Consider the following 25,480-nt stretch of genomic DNA (forward strand, 5'->3'; position numbering starts at 1 on the left):
GCCGCCTGATGGACTGCGCCACATGGTCTGCCTGTGTTTAGGTTTTCAGTTTTACTTCCTTTTTTACTTAAATTTACTCTATCATATTGAAAGTTTGGCTCATTGTCATTTACTTTGTCTTTGAACTATTTCTTTTTTTACTATTTTTTTACTGTTAATTGTTAGTAACTAGCTGTGAAGAATTTCAGCAATTTACTGTGATTTCTCCAGAAGGTGTATAAACTAAAATCCAACCTCTTTCTAAAGTAATCATTGGCCATTTAGTACATGACACAAAATGAAAGCATTCATTTATTAAGATTTATTAAGAGGCCCTGGGTATGAATATGGTACATTATACTTAATGGCATGCATAGCTATTGAAGGATTTACCCTTATATAAATAAGGTGGCAAATTTGTCAATAGACATTAGAGATACCTAATTAAGAGCAATTAACTGATTATAATTAAAGGTTACAATTACAGTTGGAACTGACATCAGAATAATAGTGGGTCCCCAGTACCAAGTTTGAAAACTCTTGCACAAGGATACATATTTAAAGCTCATCAGTCAGATTCACAATAAACAATAAATCAGCTCTATAAATATTGTCCTGTAAATTCTCACAAGGACTGACTAAACCTGTTTGTTCACATCAGGTAGCTAATGACCATTTCCAAGATTCCGTCTGACAGTAATATACTTTGTCAATCAATTTGAATAATACTGTTATTCTACATGATTTACAATTTCATTATGCAACATTTTGAATTTACTAGTTATGAATTGGTTCAAAAACAATTGTCAACCATGTTTTACCTTGTTATTCAAAGTTGAATCTGGACACAACATACCTACCTCAATATTTTTCCATAAATTGAATTTACACTTTGCATACATTCAGCTAAACTTCAGCTTCACTTCAACAGTCTAGTTTGAATAATGTGTTAAAAGAAAAAACTTACTTTTAATGTTTCAAACTTTAAAGGCTTTAGTATGATTGAGGAATCTGAAGCATCAGACATCACAGATAGAATATTCACACTTGCATTAATATTAGCATATGTATTAATTTCATTAGTGTGGCTGGTTGCATTTTTCATACGTTTAAACAATTCCTCTCCTTTATCCTGAACAGATCCTTGTCCTTTTCCAATGCTCTGGAACAACAACAAAAAGTGAATTTATTTGATTTACATTCAGTTATGAAAGGTGAAAGCAAAATTGTTGTTGTGTGGCACATTTGTTCTTCTGAAATCAAAATAAAGACAACAGTTTTTGAACAAAGTAAACAGTTTCCTTCAAAATTTACAATTCTTTTCCTTTGTTTTCTCACCAAATATGTTTTTAATCATGCATAAATCGAAATCTTGCTGTTTAAACGGGGCTGGGGTGTCTCACCAGTGCATCCTGAAGGAGGGAGTGAAGTTCTAAATTAACACAGTATGATATTTCATCTTTCCATTGTCCAGAATCAGAACAGTTCCTTTCTCTGTGACCAACATTATCATCACTGCATGTAAGTGTTGCCTTATATCCATTTTTTGCTTTGGGCCACTCTTTGTCTGCTTCACAATATGGTGTCTCTAAATGGAAAACAATTTAGAATACTGACCCAAAGGGTTTGTGCGGTGCATGTGCCCATGGCTTCAGGATTCATCAAACTACTTTTTAGTGAACATTTGAACAAAATGCAGTAAGAACACAAACTATTGGCAGGGGGGAGAACAAAAAGCTGGTGATGAGGGTATGGTTGCTGACTCCAAATCATTTATCAACTTCAAATGAGATTGAATTACATGAGATTGAAGTACAGTTGTGTGCTAGGTATCATTACATAAAAGAACCATGATAAAAAAAGAAACTACCAAATTGATGGCTGGCTCCAGCCAAGTCCTTCATAATTTAATCTACATGGCCAAAAGTATGTGGGCACCCCTTCTAATTAGTGGGTTTGGCTACTTCAGCTACACCCATTTCTAATAGGTGCATAAAATCAAGAATACAACTATGCAATCTCCATAGACAAACATTGGCAGTATAATAGGTCATACTGAAGAGCTCAGTGACTACAAATGTGGCACTATCATAGGATGCCGCCTTTCCAACAAGTCCGCTTGTCAAATTTCTGCCCTGGTAGAGCTGCCCCAGGCAATTGTAAGTGCTGTTATTGTGAAGTGGAAATGTCTAGGACCAAAGCAGTAGGCCAAATAAGCTCACAGAACCGGACCACCAAGTGCTGAAGCACATAGCGTGGAACAATCGTCTGTCCTTGGTTGCAATACTCACGACCGAGTTCCAGACTGCCTCTGAAAGCAACGTCAGCACAAGAGCTGTTCGCCACAGCCACGCACCACCATTGGAGCAGTGTGATGAATTGTGCTTCACTATCTGGCAGTATGACAGATGAATCTGGGTTTAGCGAATGCCAGGAGAATGCTAGCTGCCTGAATGTTGAGGCTGTTTTCATGGTTTGGGCTAGGCCCCTTAGTCCGTATTGATGCCAATGGTTTTAGAATGTGATTTTCAACAAGCACATATGGATGTGATGTTTGGGTGTTCACATACTTTTGGCCATGTCATGTATTTCTGAGAAGCCTACCAACGTAAAAATATTTGTGCTGCACCATGGAGTGTAAACAAAGAACCCATCAGCAAATTATTTTCATACTAAACATGCATGGAGAATCTTCAGCAGAAACAAAAAACTTACGACGGATCACAGGGATTGTGGCGCTGACTTGTAACGTGTTATTCAATCTGTTTTTAAAAAGTAATTCAACAACAGGGTCTTCGTCAGTTGTGCAATTAATCTTCGTATTCACTTCATAAATGATGAAATCAGATGAAACATTATTTTTTCCTTGGCCTGGAGGGAGATTAGTATGCAACAATGATTAGTAATATGTGATCAGATACAGTTTATAGGGCATACATATATCAGTTTTCTATATGAGGATATTCTGTATGTGTATATCAAAAGACATAAATTCTATTTTAAAACATACAATTTTTTGAATAAATCAATGAAATTCTTTTAAAATATTTATGTGTTTTGTGTTTACTCAGGTTCCCCAGAGTTTAAATATATGAAATATTTAAACTCTGGTATTTACCTGTACTGCTTGGATATTACCTTTATGAGGAAATGTGTTTCACATATTCATGTTAGGCACTTTGATGGTCAAAGTGGTTTTCACATAATGAGAAAGGGACTAGACATGGACAGTAGATTTAGAATGTCACAAATAAAGGTCATCTTACCTATTGGTGTAATTTTTTCCTTGTCATAATATACCATGTAATTTTCACTATCGTTTTTTATTTTGTATGTGATCTTGCTATCCTGCATTTTGTCTGGTTTTCCAAGGCAGTCTGGGAATTGTGGGTCAAGAATTTTGTCAACTGTTTCTGGTAAGAGTGCTATATCCAATTCTTTACAGGCTTTGTGGTCAATATTGTTCACCCGAAAGATGCACTCATAGGATCCTTGGGGAAAAAACACAAGTATTTACATCTATTGCAATAATGTAAATATTGCTATAATGTAAAAATGCTGATGTCCTGTGGATTAAAGACAGGCTCTGTCTTCACCTTGCATCCCAAAGTATGGATGTTCCCAACACATAACATATGATCACTTAAAAGTCAGATAAATAATTTCTGAAATCTTTATCTTGCATAGGCTTGGATTCAATTCAGGTCAACATTTTTCCTTAACTTTGACACACAGTCATATTCATCTGTTCATTTTAATCAATACCACAAGTTAAGCATCATCAACATTAACTTACCACTAATTTTATTTACAAAATTAATAACACATGTTGATTTGAATACAGTCCATAGTTTATTTTAATTCTCAGATAAGTGACTAGGAGTTGCAGAGCACATTGACTGAAATGTTACAAACACAAACACACATACACACACACACACACACACACACACACAATGATCAATAATACATTGATAATAACTTTATAACTTTTTATATTAGTACACCATGAAATATCATGCTGTCCAATTTCAATGTTTGGGTTTGGCCTTGTTTCGTGCATTTTTTACTCTTACTAATGTTGAGTGAGGTCAGCATTTTGCAAGTTTTTTTAGTATTAGAGCAAACATATTGTTCTAATGCCATGTCGTTTTGCATCTGCACCCTCCAAATGAGTGATAGTTCACATTTTCACATTACCTTTACATAGACAAAATGCTGCACTTGAAAATTTCAAATGTGCTGTTAACATGTACCAAAAATATAGTAACTCACAAAAATAATTCCAGTTAATGAGCATGTGTTTGGAGCAAACTAAAATTACTATGTTTACAACCATGTACAATGTTCAGTCATGTCTGGTGTTCATCACTAACGTCACTATCTTACTTGCATTGGACAGCCTGGACTGTGATCATTTCAAATGTACTGTGTATGAGTTTCCAGTTAATTCGTTTCTAATATTCCAACACCAGTCCCAATCAATTTTGTGGTTAAAGTAACACCCTGTCCCCATTTTAGTTCCCTTGTTTATCTTGTAAACATATTGCTAGTTTTTAAACATTTCTCTTAAAATGTACAATTTTGTATCCCTGATCAGAAAAAGGTGGGATGTCACTGACATACCTTTCCAAATGGCCGACGCCTTCGTTATGCTGAGATTACTTATACGACCGTTGGCTTTAATAGTTACCTCGGTTCCATTTACAATTTTAACAATTCCTTCTTTCCTCAGCTGCCAGGTGCTATCTACCACTTCCTGAAATTCACAGCTTATTTCTATTCCACAACCAAAGCATACTGGCATGTTTGGCATTTCCATTATTACAAGTCCTGTGGGAAGAAAATTATATCATAGTCCGCTTATTTAAAAAAAAATTCTAAATGAAAAAAGTGGCTGATAACTTTGTTTGCTTGGCATTCAATGCAGAGGTGTAAATCATTATAATATCACAAGAAACACAGGCAGCTTTAGAAAAGTATCAACTATTTGTTAATAAAAGGCACTGTAATTACAAAAATGTTGACTTAAATTTAGAGCTTTACCTTTTGTTTCCAAGAAGATATCAGCAGTCAAATTTTCCTTTAAAACCCTGGTTTTGCTAGAAAGGTCATTTGATGTAAAAGGAGCATTCACAATCATCTGAAAATCTGCAATAATGCTTCCTTTCCTTGGATTAAGATAAAAAGAATGGAAAGGGAAGGGGCAAAAAACTGGTTATGAGGTATATTTGGTTCTTAGCACATATACAACTTGTTAAATCTTTCTTCATATTTACCTGAACTGAGTGATTGCCAGACTGTCAAACCCACTCAATTCGCTGAAAGCTTTTTTAAGCTAAAATATAAGAACAGAATAATCAGAATTCATATTTTGAATTGTGTTATGCTTTTATCATTATAGACAATTACCATGTCAGGACCTGTTCACATGTAGTAGTTATTGCAACAAAGAAATGCAATGAAATAGCATGAAATGAAATTAATGGAATCTTATAAATAGATATGTGTGCTTCCAGTGTATTCTGAGGGTGTGATTTCTAAACACCAGAAAAAAAGGTTCTGAGAAACATTTGGTTACAGTTTTAAATGTGATGTACATTCATGTATAATCAGAACAGTTCTTGCACTATTACTGTTCTCTGATGTATTTCAAGTTTTCACATACAAAGTTGGTGAGCTCCACAGATTTGTATTTAAATATTTCACTGTTGCTGTCCGCCAGGTCATTCTGATATTCTCCTTGCAATGTAATGGATCCAGTGACAGTAACTGAAAATAAGTCGAAGTTAGAAAAAAACATTACTTCAAAAGCATCTCTGCTTATGCATGGGAGAGTACTGTTCTGAAATAAGGACATTCAAATTATTAATTAATTGAAGCTACACACTATAATAATAATAATAATAATAATAATAATAATAATAAATTGACCCTCATTAATTGTGTGACCTTTAGTAAATTCAACAGAATACATAAACAGCCACACTTATATCTCCATCCATTATTAACGATCCACCCTTAAATGCATATGCAATAAGGAGAGAAGTGGACCTTGCAATGATTCAGGTAGATGACATGCATACTGTACTTCCAGCCCCTGTGCCTATTTGATACGTTAGAGGCATGTACCTGGGACAGAATGCATCCTATCTGCTCCCGAAAAGAGTTTAAAAAAAGTTTTTGTAAATCTGGCCCTTGGTATAGAGAGAAAAGAGGAGAGGGCCAAGAACTGAAACCTGTGGGACACCTGTTAGTAGTTCTTCGATGGAGTGACAGTCAAGGTAGGCATCTTAGAGAACGTAATCCCACAAGCAAGCCTTTAATACTATAGAGGGTATGCACATGACGTCACAGTAAGTGGAAGTCACTGTGGTTACACTTACTGACTGGCAGGGTTAGCGTTCAGCTTGAATGCCGCAAAAACACAAAAAACACATCTAAAATGGGAAAGAGCTGTAGTGCAAATAGATTCAACAAGAAATCGGAGCTATCTTTTTACAGACTGCCAAAAGCTAAAGAAAACAGAAGCAAATGGATCGCTGCAATTCGCAGAAACAACTGGAATCCAGGCCCCGAAACGTGGATTTGAAATTGACATTTTGTGTCAGGTATGTTGGATTTTTGGGTAAAATCATACCTTAAGTTATGTACTGTATTGACTACTCATCAATTAAATATTTAGCATCTTTCATTTATATTCTGTGTAACTATAAAGTTTGTCAGCATTTATAAAAAAATGTCCATGATGATGAGCCTTGTGTTCTACAAACAAAGGGGGGATGGTTAGATAGTGTTAGCTAACCAAGCATATAAATTAAGGTATGATTTTACCCAAAAAATCCAACATACCTGACACAAAATAACAACCGCAAATCCACGTTTCGGTGGCTGGATTCCAGTTGTTTCTGCAAATTGCAGCGATCCATTTGTTTCTCTTTTCTTTAGCTTTCGGCAGTCTGTAAAAAGCTCCGATTTCTTGTTGAATGTCCATGGACCACTGATTCTTTGGTAAGTTGTAAGGATCACTGTCGAGTCCAACTGCCTTTAATTTAAGCAGATAATCGTTTGTTTTACTCCCGGTTTCGCAGTTTTCTCTACTAAAGGCAGCCACGCTGCAGGATGTTTTGCCACTCAGTCTGACTGAGGGGGCGTATTCCGGTGGGAAAGTGATGTCAATGCATACCCTCTATTTATTACAAAATAAAAACATGGTAATTCTTTACTATCATATAACAAACGCCACACAATACTGTATACATTTTTTTAACAAAAACCTACAATTCTCTGTACTGAAGGATGATTTCTAATTCTTTATTAATGTATTATTAACCTGAAAAGAAACAGAAATAAAGCTCACTGAATGGTGGCCGATGCAGTTTTGTAATACAGTACCTCTTAATTTCGGTATACACATAGGTGTAAGGTTTGCAGTTTTCATAATGCAATACTCCATAGTGCAGCAGTGAGGATGAAAACTGCATACATCATTACTCCAGATAAAATCCCCTTTACAGGTGCAGTTTGTTTTATCATTGTCAATTCTGCATTCTGTTGAAAAAGTGGATAAATAATTCAAGCACACACACACTACACACAAGGTGAATTCCAAATTGGTTAAATTTAGAAAAGTGGTATTTAAACATATTAATGAATCCACTAATTTTTTCACGGTAACCCACAAGAAAATATTAAGAAAATGACACCCTCAGCAATAATTATTAATTCATTTTCTATCTTTTTGTCAGTATTTTCTTAATATGAAGAGGTTTTTCACTGGTACGTACATGTGTGTTTTTATTTAAATTTAGATAAAAAAGTATTCAAGCTCTCTCAGCAGAGATCAAATTTACTATTCTTTTAAACAAACTTTTGTATACTTTTGAAAAGTTTGTATATTTTAGCAGTTAAATGCATCAATCTGGAGGAAAATTAAGAGGTTAGATCTGTGAAGAATACTGTTCTTTTGTAAACAATCCAATCATAAACCCCTGCAGTTGTACGATCACACATGAGCCATAAAGGATATTAAGTAAAAGCTTTCACATGTGCTGTACTGGTTTATTTAAAGTATTCGGAATCACAGTAATGTTGCAGTAACGTCAGATTTAGACATCATATTCAACTAAAATCTTGAGGACAAATGAAATTTAACATCAAGGAAAAAATTTCTACACCAAAAAATACCTCTTTTTTCAACTTCAAAGAGCTGAAATGTTTAATCAACAGGTTTCAAGCAGAGATTCTCTAGAAGGGAGATATTCCAACTACATAAACATTGAGTGTCAAAATTCAGCATAAAACAGTACTTGAACTTGATTAACATTCTGCATCTTTGAATAAATATATATTATTGACATAATGTTACATATCACTGTCAGGATATATAGCTTTGCCAACTTGATTCAGGAAATAATGTAGCCTACTAACTATTAACTCAAGCAATGTTGTATCCTCAGAATGCATTCTGTCTTGCGGAACTAGAGATACAGGACTTGAGCCTTCTAAAGAGACTACAGTCAGAGCTGATGGATGCTAGCAATTGAGATAGTAACATTTTCTCCATAACCCCCCTCCCCTTCAACTCCAAGCTGCCGATATGACATTGAACATTAAAGCAGCTGCTTTGTTCTGGCAAGACATTCCCTTTCCTGGAATCAATGCCTTTCGTTATGTAGAATTGCCTAGCTTTACAATAGGGATTTACAATTTCGGTTAACAAGGGCGACACTCTCCTGCGTTCAATGACAATTGAAACCCTGATAATAAGCATTATTAAACTTCCCACCTTTGTAATATACCTAGAATATGACATACATGCTGAAACATTAACTCACAAATTTGTCTCATGTAGACTAGATCATGCTAATACACTTTTTTTCTGGCTTTCCACAGCACAGTATATAGAGATTACAACTGACTCAAAATGCACTGCAAAATAAATAAATAAATAAATAAATAAATAAATAAATAAATAAATAAATAAATAAATAATCAATCTTGAAGTATTTTTTGTTTTATATTCAGACAGTCCTGTTCTGTTTTTGCTAAACAAGACAAAAAGACTTGCAGATGGGGTAAGGATATGTCAAATTGTCAAGAAAAAACATAACGTAAAACAAGCTAATATTTTCTACTTGAGAGAAAAAAAATATTAATATTACATTTTAAGTCTTATTACAAGACAAAAACACTTGTGAACTTTTTTCTGTGTCTTTTAAAACTGCATCAACTCTGTATCTCTCTGTTTCATGTATTTGAAAGGTGTCAAAGAAACAACGTCTATTATTATTATTGGTTTGATTGCAGCATGCCAGTTTTTAGCATGTAACTACATATTTGGAAATATGCTGAGAAGTTTACAAAGGGCCATACTAACATGGAATTGGCTGTGTATTATGTTTAGGAAGGTCTTGATTGTAGTGTGAATGAGTTCCATATAGCCTGAGGTGTTCATCCCTTTCCCTCTTAGAAGGTTCTATACACATCTTGATACATTTTGTATGATACCACACAATAATATACTCTTACAAATGCAACGATTCGATTTGATTCAGCTCCGATTCGATTCAGTTCTGATTCAGTTCTACTTAGCTCTTATTTAATTCAGTTCAAATTTGAAACAATTCCTTTTTACGTGTTCAATTTAAGGAGTGTTGCCTGTGTTGTGGGTAGAAATGCTTCATTATAGATCATGAAATCTAAGTAAAAATGTTAATCTTTCAATTGAGTCACTGTAAAAAAGCATTGTTAAAGCTGAAGTTTTTCAAAATTGTGGATCTGAAGTTGTTCGCTTTTTTTGTATGAGTGATAGGTGCTCTATTTTCCTAGTTAAGCCTATAAGTAAAGTGCTGGAATTAAACAAAAAAAAGAACAAAAATGAAAACCAGGACATTATAGCCTATTCAATTCAATAAAATGCACTTAACATATGTAACTTTCTAGGATGGCTACATGTAAAGGTAAACTGAAATGTACATGGAAATGTAGTGTATGTGCCTGTTCACAAAAAAGGGGTTGTGTTTGTAACAAGCCAATTGCACAGAATCATAGAGAGAGCAAGAGCCACATACTCCACTGCAGATGAGCAAGTCATTCTCATGTCAAAATATGAAGAGTACAGTAGCATCATCAATCAAAAATGCAACACAGTTGCTGCTGCCAAGGCCCGAGAGAACTGGTGGAAGAAAACTGCAAACACTGTCAATGCGTGAGTACTGGGTTAATCACTGCCCCATCCCTTCTCATTGATGGTAAAGAAAGTGAAGTGTTTTGTCTTCAGGCGTATTAACAGATTGCACATCTCCCAGAGAAATGAGAGAGTAAAAAATAGTTATTGAATAGTTCTTCAGGCAGTCAAAAGTTCTTTAGGCAACTACCAAAAACTACATGGAAATCGTTTTTCTGATTTTGGATGTATGAAAGGAAAGTTATTTCCACCCTATGAAAGGTTCCACAAAAATGGATGTGATAGTCGACATTGGAATAAGCTAAGAAAATGTAGACCTATTCCAGTAATGGTGACAGGTATGTGAATTCTGAAATATTAATCTCTTCTTCTGACAATTCACTCACCACTCAGCCCAGAAGCCATCAAAAGCCGCGTTTCCACCAAAATTACCCGGAACTTTCAGTCCCAGGAACTACTTTACCAGGAACTAAAAGGTTCCTTCAGCCAATGGTTGTCTGCGTTTCCACCGGGGTCTAAAGTACCGCGAAGATTAGGCAAATTAGCCCACTGACGTTGTCGTCGGTCCATCTGTCATATGATTTCTTCTGTAACCCCATACTACCACCGAAGTAGCCTACATTATTTTCTAATAACCGGGACAGCCCGGAGGGGTTTATTCCACTTATATACAACGGGTTACCAACAATGACTATATATGGTTACTTTTGTATTTATTGATTTTCATATATCCTCTCAAACACATTTATTAACAGCAGAAAACATGCACACGTTGTAAACAATTTGCTGTTTTATTACTTTCTCGTCGTCAATTCCATATAGGCTAATCGCAAAATGACAAGAATAGAACGAAAACTCGGACTTGCGTGAAAATGTAAATTAGTAGTGGTACAGCCACCGTTTGCTTTCCTTCGAAGTTACTGCTAGCCGAGCAGCGAAGTGTGCCCTCCAGATGCGAACCATGCACCATAAATGAGTCCATAGTCTTCCTGGTCTTTTCGTGGAATTGAAAAATGGCAGTAAAATTACAGCAGTCTGAAAAAGCTAAAGGGAAGATTACTATAATTAACCTGTTATTTTACCCGGATAAAAAGTGCGGAAGGTGATTTCCAGTTTGCTTGTACTGTATCACCAATGTTAATTATGCAGAACTACCGCATACCTCACATAACTGTATCAAACGTTTTGAGTCAATTACAACGGGCTAACAAAGAAAATCCGGAAGAAAATATTCAGCAACCGAATTAATCCGTTTGAATGTTTTGGTAGCCTACGTAATATGCTGTCCCAGCACGAATGCTTAGCATTTTATAAAACGAATACTAAAGCAAGAAAATAACAGAAGAGCACACGTTATAATTCCAAGACGTTGACAGGCTATAACCAAAAGTAGGCTACTGCGCCGCATAACATACAAGTTTGATTTGAAGTTATTATGAAAATAAATTGGTTTGCCGCTGCATATTTTCAAACATGGCGGGTAATGGCGGAAAATAAATACAACACAAATGCTACGAGTACTCGACCAATCAGAAATGTTCAGCGCTGCAAGCTCCACCCAAAAGGTTCCTGTACTTTCGGAAAGTACTACCCCTCGAGCAGGAACGTTTTGGGGGGTAAAACAAAGCCCCCAGAACTAAATTTAGACCCTAGTTCCTGCGGTGGAAACGCACTGAGTTCCTCAAAAGGTTCCTAGTTCCGGGGTATAGTTCCTGCGGTGGAAACGCGGCTAAAGAGTATACCCACTCACTCACTAGTAGGCCTACCCACCTGATCAGCTATCAGCACACCTTTGGGCTTATCAATGGTTCCACCACTAACAGAAGTATGGTCTTACCAGTCTTGCATCAAATGTTCCCTTACAAAAAAATAACACATAAGTTAATTTTTTGAGTACAGACTACTTGAGTACAAGTTTATTTTAAATGTATATTTTAAGTATTTTATAAAACTAAATTCACACCGTTCTTGACAAAACCATTTTTACATGGACCTTGCTGTGTGTGCCCGGGGGCATTGTCATGCTGAAACATGAAAGGCCTTACCCAAACTGTTGGGGAAGCACAGAATCGTCTAGAATGTGATTGTATACTGCAGAATTAGTATTTTCCCTTCACTGGAACTAAGGGGCCTAGCCCAAACAATAACAAAAACAGACCCAGACCAAGGGGTGTCCAGATACTTTTGGTAACATAGAGTAGCTATGGGCAGAGAAGCCTAGCCACTCCCACACTAGCTGTGACGAATGGTGACAGGTTAAAACAGATAATGGAAAAAGGTTTTTTTTTATTTTTTATTTTTTAAACAGCATAATTAGTGGGCTTGCTTGATTTTTAAGCACAGCTTTATCACCTAATGTTACTTTAGCTAACCCTAACATGTTAGCGTTTCGCCTACTTTAGTTAATCTAGTTATCGCGTACGGATGCTATTCTGCACGCATGAGTAGGAACTAATGACACACAGCTATAACCACCTATACAGATGTATGGACACACGGAGGACAACAAATAACGTTACAGAGGTGAGGACCAGTGGCGGTTCGTTAATATGGGACGCTGGGGCGCCGCCCCCCCTAAAAATTGTTTACTCGTACAATGCGTCTGGTAGTCTCTCAGCGCCTGTCAGCATTCATTAAAAATGGGTTCCACCGTTCCAAATTGTATTTGGTTAATTTCTGTGCGAATACACGTACTTCCTGGGTGAAGGGCACCAGCCAAATGAGTGTTTATGCAAGTCCGTCAACTTTTGGCAAGCAGGTGACCTGAGGCTGCTCTCTAATTGGTTGCTTCAGATTTTCCACGGGGCGCAGCTCTCTGCGCCCCAGACACTCCCACTTTTGTTGGCAGCGAATTGGTATTGTTTTTATGTTTTTTGATCTAATGTGATTGGACAATTCTCAATGCTATCTTTCATGTTCACACCCTCCATTAATATAACTATGGATGCACGACCGTCACTCCTGCTTAGCTAGCTGACTGCTACTTTCAAGAGATGGCAACTTCAAGTGAAACCGTGGAAATCAAAGAAAATTCGGTTATCTAATTACAAAAACACCCTTTCACAAGGCGTTCACTGGAAGAAAAAAAGAAGGTAAAGGAGCTTGGACCGGACCGACCCAATTTACAAATTCAGCAGCAGGTGTGATTGAGGACGAGCTTACACCCGGGGCTTCTCCCGCTCTTGTTATGACAAACGGAGTTGGCTAGCTGGATGTGGTGTAAGTAATGCCTTTTATTGCTTTCCCTGTTTGCTATTTCAAAGTGTCGGCACCGAAGCTTCGTGGACAACGATGGGGGTACAAGACCTAAAACATCTTTCTGAAAAATGCAAACAGCACGAAAGTAGCTGCAGCCATCTAGACAATTGTATGAAGCTAAATTTTTTTGGCAGGCTTAGCAGTGCTGAACAGCTAGATGAAGGCTACAGGATTGGCATTAGAAGGCACAACGAAGAGGTGACAGAAAATCGACGCATCCTGTCCAGAATAATAGACTGTGTGAAATTTTGTGGAGCCTTTGAGTTGGCTTTGCGTGGCCATGATGAGAGTGAGAGCTCCGATAATCTCGGGATATTCCGTGGGTTGGTGAATTTTGATGCCTCGCTTGATGGAGCGTTGAAAGAGCACCTTGAGAACGCCACTGTATTTAAGGGAACTTCAAAAACTGTGCAGAACGAGCTACTGGACTGTATGTTGTCTGTTGTGAGGGAACACATCATCAAAGAAGCCCAGAGCAGTGATTTTTTATCAATCCAGGCAGATGAGACAATGGATATTGCCACACAGCCCCAACTTGTGCTTGTGCTGCGCTACATTGATGACAAAAACAACGTGCAGGAAAGATTTTTTGAGTTCATCCCTCTGCAGTCAGCTAGAGCTGAGTCCATTGCTACAGCACTAAAACAGCGTCTTGCTGCCATCCTTCCTGAGAATCAGAAAAGTAAGCTCATCTGCCAGGCATATGATGGAGCCAGCGTGATGAGGGGTGCCACTGCAGGTGTTTAGAGAAAAATACAAGATGTGTACCCAAATGCCCACTACATCCACTGCTAAGCACATCAGCTCAACCTGATAACCTCTCACATATCCAAAGTGAGAATATTTTTTTCTGACCTTAGTGGATTTGCCAGCTTTTTTTCCAGATCACCCAAGCGGACAGGTGTTCTTGACAAAGTAGTGGCCCATAGACTGCCAACATCCAGAAACATCAGATGGAACTTTCACAGCCGTGCCATCAATACTGTGTTTGAGCACAGAGAGGACCTCATTCACTGTTTTGAAAGCATATGAGACTCAGGGGACTTTGACCCCAATACTGTCAGAGAAGCAGGAGCCTTTGCTATGCTACTGGAGGATCAGGATTTTAAGTTCATTCTGCAACTTTTTCACCACATCATGCCACATGTGGACCTCCTCTATGCCAAGCTGCAGAAGAAGAACATAGATTCGGTCCATATCAATGGGTGCATCCAGCAGTTCCAACAGGACATACAAAAGATCAGGTAATAGCTGTATTCCTGTTATTAATATGATTATTATTATTCACTTTCTCTCTTTTACTATTATTATAAATTCTTTGTCCTTTGCAGAAATTCTCTCCATTCCATGGTTGAGCAAAGAAGTGGCTCTCAGCCAACAAAGAGGTGTCGGCACTCAGTCCAGAGGACCATGAAAGGATTGCAGTAGAGGTGAGTTTATGTTGTAGAAATCAGTCACAGTCCATGTTACACTGGAGTGTAGTGTTAGATTTTTGTGTTTTTTAGTAATGTACCTTATTCAAAGTTTCAGAGTTATTGTAGGAAAATTTTGGGACTCCCCATGATTGTAATGACATCACGTGTCAAAGTTAGGGTATTCCCATCAATGTTGATCAGACTGGTCCCTCCAAACTCTCGATGCTCCATGCTAAAAGTACATCACACGTATGACTATTTACTCATGTAATCAATATGTAATCCAATAAACCTGTAACATTAGTTGCAGAGCTTATGGAAACGCAAGAAACCACAGTATCAACTGTAGAAAAAAAAAGCAAGAGAATGGAGAAGGCTTAGAAACCACACTTACTCACTCAGCAGAGAACATTAATCGAATATTAACCATACACTTATATTTTTCAAACTGATCAACTGCTAATAAATGTGCTAGAAGACTAATATTTTACAGTGACCCCTATGTAACCTGAATACAATGGGAAATTACAGGAGGCTGTGACTTGTATTCTTAATGGAAAAATACAGAATAAAGACTAACATTTTTTAAGGGAAAGTTGGGGTAATTTTCCACAATGATGTTATCACCTAAGAACAAGAAATCATTGTGGCGCCAAGAAGGTCAGGTGATGTTTTAAGGAATGTTTTAGGGGGAGTTATGGGGAGCACAGTGTATAAAATGGATGTAAAACTGACAATCGAGGTTCAATTCTGCAGAGTTGAATTCCGGCTTTGTGCACCTGTGCGAATAAAGTCTGATTAGAGATTGGACTTTGTGGTGTGGGGATGGCTGGTTTAAGCAGCCACACCTGCCCTGGGTCAAGCTAATTAGACCTGGCTAGTTAGATAATTGGTTATGAATTAGATAATTGGCCAGGCTAATTGGGCCCAGGAACAGGGGTGGCTGCACCTGTGCGTAGTGAGGTAATCAGTGCGCACAGGTTAAATCTGCCATCCCCACCCACACAGGAGAGCCTCTCTGTCATGACAGTGTTTTAACATCTGCTCCTTGGCAGTAACATCTTGCCAAACCCTTGCAAATAAATGTGGACTATTTGAACATCTTCTCCCTGTGTCTCTGTGCTGGAGGGCCCCAAGGAAAGCCACTTCGGTGGCCTGTGGCAGGCGTGTTTGCCACAGTGGCGCCTAACGTGGGGCCGCTCCGGCACAGGAAAGAGGCACAGGAGGGCCAGCCAGGAAGCACACTGGAGGAGGGGCAGCTGAGGTGTTCCCGACAGGGTTTCGGGCGGATCCTCCAGGCCAAAAACGGGGAGCGGGAGATGACAACAGAGGGGAAGGAAGCGATCCTCAGCTGGGACGCTGGGGAGCTGGACCTGCCCGTGAAGGCAGGTCAGCTACGGGCGGTGCACGAGAGGTGGTCGCGCCGTGAGCTGGACTTGGCCGGGAAGGCGGGTCAGCTACGGGCGGCGCACAAGCGGTGGCCGCGCCGTTTTGCTTCCTTTCATGTCTGTTGGTTGTTTTAGTTCGTTGTTTTGGCCTGGTTGGGTTGCCCGGAGCCCGTGAGGGGGAAAGCCTGCACCAGCCTTCCAGCAGAGCCGACTGGCGGCCACCACACCTGCAAGGGTTCCTGGTCCCCAGCGCCACAAGGAAGCCAGCCCACCAGCCCAGCCACCCGACCAGCCCACCAGCCCAGCCACCCCACCACAGCCCCTGGAACAGCCCAAGCCGGTGACATCCCCACCAGCCAGCTGAGCAGCCCAGGAATCCCCGCGCTCCGAGAGGGAGGAGGGGGGAGGGCTGCCTCATCATCCGGGGGAGGGTCACGACTATGTACTGGAATGTTCCGGGGCCCTTAAAGTGTTAAGGGCGCTTGGTTTTTTTTTTTTTTTTTTTTTTGCTTGGTTGGAGTGCTGGAGGGGGGGGGGGGGGGGGGGGGGGGGGAGTAGGCTTCGGCCAGGGATTCTCCCTGGCCTCAGTTTGGCGTTGGGGGTATGTGGTGTGGGGATGGCTGGTTTAAGCAGCCACACCTGCCCTGGGTCAAGCTAATTAGACCTGGCTAGTTAGATAATTGGTTATGAATTAGATAATTGGCCAGGCTAATTGGGCCCAGGAACAGGGGTGGCTGCACCTGTGCGTAGTGAGGTAATCAGTGCGCACAGGTTAAATCTGCCATCCCCACCCACACAGGGGAGCCTTCTCTGTCATGACAGGGTTTTACATCTGCTCATTTGGCTGTACCATCTTGCCAAACCCTTGCAAATAAATCTGGACTGCTTGAACATCATCTCCCTGTGTCTCTGTGCCGGAGGGCCCCAAGGAAAGCCACTTCGGTGGCCTGTGGCAGGCGTGTTTGCCACAGACTTTTAATTCTGTCGATTCCTAGACACTACATTTTGGGGGCTCGTCCGGGATACGAGAAAGGGATTGCTGAAGCTCCCGGCTCCTGGAGACGGAGGCAGAGGGTACTAGCCCCTTAAAAGCTGGCCAGCTTATCAAGAGGTGAGAGTATTTAACTACATGTTTCGGATTGGGGCGCTGTCCCCTCTGACCTCCTCTCCCTGACGCCGGAAGTGAAATCCTTTCGTAAAACTAACCCGGAAACTAACACCGAAAATTGAGGGGAAGAAAGCGGCAAGCTCTCCGGAAAACGTGCGCAGTGAACCGTGAGTGAATTGAGTGTGGTGTGAGTGAAAGGACTTCATAAATTGTGCTGAAAAGTGTGATTGAAGCAGAATTGATATTGGAAATATTGTTACTGCTGATGGTTTAAACTGTTGCTGTTGTTTTAAAAAGAGGTGCCAGAGACTTGGGAGGAGAGAAACCCAAGAAGGGCCACCTGCAAGAGCTCTGGTAAAAGCGTTTTTGGAAAAAACACTGTCCTCTGAGGTGTAAAGTAAGAGAAAAATTGTTGGTAAGGTAAAATACTGTTAAGCTGTGCTGATGCTTAGATGCTTGTGCTTGAGCAGATATAACATTGTATTGAGGCAACTGAGGTAAAAATTGTGATTTATGTGTATATACAACCATAAAAGAGAAGGGTGAAAATTGATAAACTAAGTTAAACTAAGGTTAAATAAAGGTTAAATATATAATAAAATATAGATAATTAATACAATAAAAGTATTAAGGGAAGCATAAAATAATGGAAAATGGACAGAAAACGCCGGTTGAGATAATCGCGGGAATATATCCTAAATGTAAACAGGAGATAGAAAATACATCAGAAAAATGGACAAAAAGAGCTAAAAAAATGGCCATAAGATGGCCTAAAGGGGGTACGTTTGATAGGGAAATATACGATCAGATGGGAGGAGTAATAGCAAATTACAGAACAGGAGATAAGTCAGAAAAAAGAAAACTAAAACGAGAACAGGAAAAAGCAATTTTAGGATGGTTCAGGTCCGCTTCCCTAGAAAAAGGTGTAGGGATATGTAGAGATCACAGCGAAATGATGACTCCTCCTCCGTATGCCCCACAGTTACCGGGACATATGGAGGTAAAGGAAAAAGGCTTGTACCCAATATGCCCGGTATATATCTGAAGCGCCACCTGCAACGACAGTGTGTCCAGTAGTGAAAGGACAAGTTGAGATACACGGGTGGGTAGAACATGAGGAAGATGGAGAACAGCTCGGGATAGATAGAGCGTGTCTCGAGAAAGAAAGGGAGGAAATAGAAGAAAGGGTAGCAAGGCTAAGGGGAGAATACAAAGAAGTGGAGGATTTAAAGGAATGATATAACCAGTATGATGAATACCATAGCCGGTTAATAAAAAAGGCAAAAGAGATGGACGGAGTGTAGCACAGTGGGTAAGGAACTGGGCTTGTAACCGAAAGGTCGCGGGGTCGATTCCTGGGTAGGACACTGCCGTTGTACCCTTGAGCAAGGTACTTAACCTGCATTGCTTCAGTATATACCCAGCCGTATAAATGGATACAATGTAAAATGCTATGTAAAAGTTGTGTAAGTCGCTCTGTAATGTAAGATAAGAGACACTGGGAGAAAACAGCAAGCGTCTAAAATGCGCCAAAAGCCTGAACAGGTGGGGTCAAAAAGAGACGGGGAAACACATAAAAAATGCGAAACTTCGGGGTGGAAAAACACTAAATGGGAAAAACTCCCATATAACACGTGGGAAGAGCTGAAAAAAGCAAAGCCAAAAAGTACCAAGGAAACAGATTCCCGAGATAAGCATAAGCCAAGTTTAGCAAAAGGCACTGCAAATAAAGAGAAAAATCCCCAAGTAGAATATAAATTAGAATATAAGAAGGAAGGGGAGGAGGAGTTCCCCCCAGCAGAAAAAGGCGGGGCAAGTAACAGTGGGGCAAGCCAGGCGAGTGGTAGCGAGGCAGAAGAGGAAGAAGAGTCAGACGGGGAAGAAGAGTCGGCACAGGTGGGGGGAGACATAGGTGGGCGATATAAAACAGTAAGAAAAAGACTGCAAACCCAACGTTACCCAGCAGCAGAAAAATGTAGCCATGATGCTGAAGCCCCCAAAACCGTAGCGCCGTTGTTGATTAGGGAAGGTGGTGCACCCTGATACATTCCCTGGTCCACCCAGGATATGCTAAATGTAATAACCAATCTCCCTGATTTGCAGAATGGGGCGAGCCACTGGATCAGGGTGCTGGAGGAAGAGACGTCAGGCCGGATCCTGGCTGTGGGGGACCTGAAGGCTCTCCTAGGAAAGGTTGTGGGGATGGAAACAATGCTGGATATATTTCAGCAGGCTGGCTTTGACAGAAACCATGCGCAAACTCCAGCAGTGGACGGTGGGCCATTTGATAACGTGCGTGGGGTTGTTTGGACTGCTCTGCGAGCCCTGTATCCCGCACGACCAGACATAACGACCTTAACGGGACTGCCGTTAAAAGACAATGAACCACCGGCAACATACATCAACACGCAGTTGCGCAGATGGAGGCTGATAACTGAAAGAGACGTGACACACAGAGAGTTTGTGGATCGCGTGGTGCTCGCTGTAGAAAGGCAGCGGAAAGAGGGAAAAAAGCTGGAAGATTAAACATAAGACATTCAAAGAAAACTACTGCAGTTGCAGCTGGAGGAGCTGAAAGGTGAGAGAAACAAAAGAGTTGGATAAAGAGAAAGAGGCGAAAAAAGTGGCATCTGTGAAAATACAGAATATGGACAATGGGTTCTTTGACTTTGAAGCCACCCCCGCGCCTGAACCATGGAGCAGCCCGATGGCGCCACAGCCGACGGTAATCTACAACTTCTCCGGCATCCCTCACCCAGTGGCCATGCAAGGTAATATGCAAGGGGGGGGACCACAACCGGGTGGGAACCAAATGGGGGGAGGGCCAGGGAATGGTGGTCAAAAGAATCAGTGGAAAGGGCAGCAGAATCAGAATAACAACATGCAAAATAGAAATTGGAACCAACAAGGCTTTCCCAACCAACAGAGACAGGGCCCCATAGTTTGCTATGGATGTGGTCAAGAGGGGCACATAAAGAGATGGTGCCCGAAAACACAAGGGATGTACCCGGGTAACCAGGGGACCTGGGTACCAATTCAGCCTCAGCAACCGCAGGGTTACCCCAACTTGGCCCCACCTCCCCAGGCTAGGCCCCCATATCAGACTGGGGGGCCTGTAAATTACCAAGGTGCCCAATAGGGGTGCCCAGAGAACCAAGGCAGAGTAGGACAGCATGTAATGATAACAAACGGGCCAGAACAAGAACCTATAATAAATGTACAAATTGGAGGAAAAATTGTCCCCATGATTATAGATACTGGTGCAACATGCACATGCATTCGGAAAGAATATGTCGGGAGAAGTTATTCAAACAGTAGGGTTCTCGGGGAAAACAATGATAAGCCCGACTACAAAACCGGTATAAATAAAAATAGGCGTAAAAGCAAAAGTGTGCAAAAATTCCCCCGTAAGTCTTCTAGGGAGAGATGCAATTCTGGCCTTAGGACTGAAATTAAACTGTGAAGAAGGGGGCATAGATTTAACAGGAATGTACTATATGAGAAGTGAAAACCACCACATGGCAAATGTATATTGGGTAGGGGATATTGAGACACAAGTAAAAGACCAAGTGTGGAGCACTTGGCAAAAATATGTTGAGGCTCAGATCCCGCAGGCAACTGAGCCAGAGTATGACTTACATTGCACAATGAGATTTGATCCCTACCAGAACCCAGATCTAGAAAGAGTGGAGTGAGGGAAAAGGAGAAAGACAATATTTGGTGTCAACTGCGCTCCTGATAGGAAAGGAAGGAGCAGCATTAAACATAGTAAGGACCCCATGGATTGAGCAGTGGTTTCAAGAGGAGCATGCGGCCCCACACATAACGTTGAAAATCAATCCAGGATATCAGGCTAAGGACTTAGGACCTATGGTTAAGACAGCAGAAGAGCTCCAATTCAGGCCAACAGAAAACCCCTTAATTTGGTGCACAGAAGATCAAACTATGATCAACATTATGGTAAGTGCTCAGATGTGGGGAAAGCCCCAACTGGTGAGGTACCGTGGGAAGAGGGTACAAAACGGGAGAAATCTGGAGAAAAATTGGGCATAGAAGAACATTTAGACCGATTACCAAGCCAGCTATGGTCGCAACATGACACTGATGTAGGTAAGGTGAAATCGGCAATCCCGGTTGAAGTGTACTTGAAACCAGGCTGTAGAGGTCCATTTAAATTGCAATATTCTTTAAAAAGAGAAGCAGTGGAGGGAGTGAGAAAACCCATAGAAGGTCTGTTAAAATTGGGAGTGCTTAGAGCAACGCAAATTCCATATAATACACCTTTACTGCCTGTACGAAAAGCAGATGGGGAAAAATGGAGATTGGTGCATGATCTAAGAGCAGTAAATGATGTAGTGCAGGAAATGGCTGCAGAAGTGCCTAATCCTCATACGTTATTAACCAATGTTCCTCCCACTGCAAAATGGTTTACAGTAATAGATCTGTGTTCTGCTTTCTTCAGCGTTCCGTTGGCCGAACAAACCAAGAGCTGTTTGCCTTTACGATTGAAAACCAACAGTATAAGTACAACAGAATGCCGCAGGGGTTTAAACATTCGCCGCATGTGTTCAACCAAGTGCTAAAGGATGAGTTACAAGGTTTAGACCTCAAAAGTGTGGTGTTGCAATATGTTGATGACTTATTACTATGTGCAGACACAAAAGAACAGTGCATAAGCGACAGCATGAAACTGCTGGAAAAACTGGCGAAGGGGGGACACAAGGTGTCCAGGAAGAAGCTGCAGCTCTGCTCTCAGGAGGTGGAGTACTTGGGAAGAGTAATCACGGCTGGCGGTAAGAGAATGTCAAATATAAACAGTTGGAGACAATAATGCAAGTTCTGCAACCACAGACAGTGGGAAAAATGATGACATTCTTAGGAATGACAGGTTTTTAGCATGGATTGGGTGGAAGGGTATTCTGAAAAAATGCAACCATTAAGACTGCGTTAATTGCGCCAACAGTGGTATTACATTCGCAGCCCACTCTAGCTGATGTGAAGGAAATGCAACAGGAAGCTACTGATGAGGAAAAAACAGAGTGGGAAAGGAGAGGGGCTAGGCAAGGCGAGGACGAGTTATGGAGAAATGCGGAAGGATTGCTTGTGGTTCCGATGCCGTTACTAACCCTACTAATCAGCGAAGCGCATGGGCATGATCACTGTGCACGAGGACAGGTGATGAGAAATATTAAAAAGCAGGGGTTCTGGTCGCTATACAAAATCGAATAGACTAGCAATTGAGCATGTGTGAAATATGTGCAAAGAATAATATATGAAAGCCATTAACAGCACTTATTGGCCACATGTCAATGCCAGAGGAACCCTTTAAACATCTAATGATGGATTAGGTAGACATGATACATAAGGTAAGAGGCAAAAGGTATATGTTGGTAGTCATAGATCTGTTTAGCCGATGGGTGGAAGCAATCCCCTCCAAGGACCAAGGGGCAGGAACTGTAGTAAAGTTTCTGGTAAACGAGGTAATACCAAGATTTGGCATACCTGTGACAATAAGCTCTGACAATGGTCCTGCGTTCATGGGACATGTGCTAAAACAGGTCATGCAGGCTTTAAGAATAAAACAGAGGTACGGGTGCGTATATCACCCTCAGTCACAAGGCATAGTGGAGAGGGTAAATGGGATCATTAAGGCAAAGGTTAACAAAATATGCCAAGATGCACACCTGAATTGGGTTGATGCACTGCCTTTAGCATTAATGTGCTATAGGAGCCAGGAAAGTAGAATTACCCACCTCAGCCCTCATGAGATGGTGACGGGTAGGAGGATGCCGGTTCCTCAAATAAGAGGGCAGTCAGAAGGCCCTCCTTTAGAGGACCTAGACTTGGGACTTCGACTGTATATGCAACAACTCTCTGCCATTCACCAAATTATATTTGAGCAGGAGCAGGCCAGAGAACCTGAAACAGCAGCTGAGGCCCAACCGGGGACGCATTGGGGATCGTAGAGGCATTGAGACAATTGATTTGTCAGGTCTGGAAGGAGACTAAGGAGACCAGCTGGTTAGGGACTGACAATGACACTGTATATGAACTAATACTTGAAACACTGTAAGATATTAGGATAATACAGGTTGAAGAAGAGAGAGAAAATGAGGACGAAGACTACCACAATAGGGAGACTGAGGTCTACATAATGAGTTATCAGGACGAATTAAAAACAACGGAGCCAAGCCCAAAAGAGGGGGAAAAAACCCAGTCTAAAGCCGCGGGTGGTAAAATTGTTGCAGGAATAGTATTAATAGGTTGTGCAATATTTATGGTAGCACCCATAGGGATAGTGGTGGGAATAAAATTTACAGGACCAAAGGAAAAGGGAATAGAAGTTGCAATTTTGATAATGATGGTAGTAGTAGTTTTTATGATAGCTGGCGTTTATCTTATTCTAACTGGAGTAAATAATCAAAGCAAAAACAAAAGTGAACTTGGACAAAGTCCCTCCAGTGTAACACTTAGGGTCAAACGAGGGGTAAAGATTAGAACAGCCAATACCCCATTGTGGGTACGAACGCAGTCAAATAGATAGTGGAAATGGGCTAACTACACTGCTAGAGTACATTCCCTTGAGTCTTGCATGGTCTGCGCAAAGGCAGAGCCAGTTCTAACTCTAAGCCCGAACCCAAATATCTATGTGAGATGTATGCAAAGAGAACAGATAAAGAGGGCAATAAATGAGACAATACCAAAAGACAAGTGTCCCATCCAATGTATAGAGTAATTGGGGTCAAGTATAAAGCGGGACGATAAAAATAAAACTTGTAAAAAATATAATCTGTAGCAAAGTTATGAAAACTCACGTATAGATAACAAAAAGTTGCAATTAACAGATGGGTCTTATGAATGTTATGAAGTCACCAATGGGAGAGTACAGCTAGGAACGTTCCCAGGTGAATGTCAGATAAAATTGACATGTAATGCAACCGAAGGACAAAACAATCCCCGATTGAATTACACTCAACTGCCGGCTACCTGCGAAATGACATTAAGTATGCCCTTATAAATTATACAAAGGATATAAATTTCACGGAGATGGAAATAGCAACTCCTAAATGTCAAAATATTATTAATGCAAATAAAAGGGTGGCTGATATTTTCTGGATGTGTGGGACGGGTGTATATAGTCGCTTACCGACAGGTTGGATGGGAACGTGCGCTCGCGTAATATTGTCCCATTCAGTCGCAATAGGATACCCAACCCAAGGCCAAACTGAGAACAGGTGTCGGAAGAGAAGCTACGATTCTGACTTGGCGGTAACAATAGATGTAACTGGACAACCAAGGGGGATCCCCAATCAATATAAAGCCAGAAATGAGATATTAGCTGGATTTGAATCCATCATTCCATGGATAACAGTAAATAAAAACGTAGAGTGGATAAATTATATATACTATAATCAGCAAAGTTTTATCAACCACACCGACAAGGCTTTGTCAGCTCTGGGAGAACAATTAGCGGCAACTAGTAAAATGGCTAGGCAAAATCGCTGGGTATTGGACTGGATGCTGGCCAAAAAGGAGGGTGTCTGTGTAATGTTCGGAAAAGACTGCTGTACGTTCATCCCAAATAACACCTCCCCAGAAGGAGCTTTTACTCACGCAATGGACAGACAGAAGACTCTGAGACATGAATTGACTATGAATGCTGGATATGGCAATATTTTGGGGGACTGGCTGGAGCAGGCGATAGGACGATGGGGAAGTTAGTTGGCAAAAATAGGACTTGCAGTGGGGATAACACTGATAGTGGTACTGGTGTTGCTGTCTTGTATCCTCCCTCTCTTGAGATCCTCTCTCCACAGGGCTGTAGGTATCCAATTGGTGTCATACAAGGTGACTAACGCAGGAGCCAGGCGCCAGTTGGGTGATTCAAGTTTCCGGCGGACGCTGTCACAGTCCAGGGAGACGAGGAGAGCGGAGGGACTGTGGACGTTGATACCAGTCCAGGGAGCAACAGCACCAACAGTGCCCCTGCGGGTCCAGTACGAGAATCGCAAGCCGGCTTTCCAGTGGAGTGACGTGCAGACTGCGTACTCTGGTTGGAAGATATACCAGGAGCCCACCATCTACGAGGACTGCGGCAATTTGTCGCGTTACGAATCAACGTGTTAACAAAATTAAAGGAGTG

The 25,480-nt window shown here is 40.8% G+C and overlaps 1 protein-coding gene across 2 annotated transcripts in view; it reads right to left on the reverse strand.

Moving 5' to 3' along the window:
- Nucleotides 1-25,480, reverse strand: part of LOC118233902 (adhesion G-protein coupled receptor F1-like) — a 40,500-nt gene that overhangs the window by 3,588 nt on the left and 11,432 nt on the right. Inside the window, exons 5-13 of one of the 2 annotated variants that reach the window (XM_035429989.1) lie at nt 7,375-7,530; nt 5,648-5,751; nt 5,259-5,317; nt 5,026-5,150; nt 4,606-4,812; nt 3,246-3,470; nt 2,695-2,850; nt 1,383-1,567; nt 947-1,141 (exon numbers count right to left, since the gene is read on the reverse strand). In XM_035429989.1, coding sequence (XP_035285880.1) covers nt 947-1,141; nt 1,383-1,567; nt 2,695-2,850; nt 3,246-3,470; nt 4,606-4,812; nt 5,026-5,150; nt 5,259-5,317; nt 5,648-5,751; nt 7,375-7,530 — 1,412 coding nt within the window. Of the gene's footprint in view, nt 1-946; nt 1,142-1,382; nt 1,568-2,694; nt 2,851-3,245; nt 3,471-4,605; nt 4,813-5,025; nt 5,151-5,258; nt 5,318-5,647; nt 5,752-7,374; nt 7,531-25,480 lie in introns of those variants that run through there. The other variant, XM_035429999.1, reaches the window with a different exon arrangement.

Source organism: Anguilla anguilla, chromosome 1 (assembly GCF_013347855.1).
Source record: "Anguilla anguilla isolate fAngAng1 chromosome 1, fAngAng1.pri, whole genome shotgun sequence".
NCBI classification, from domain to species: Eukaryota; Metazoa; Chordata; class Actinopteri; order Anguilliformes; family Anguillidae; genus Anguilla; species Anguilla anguilla.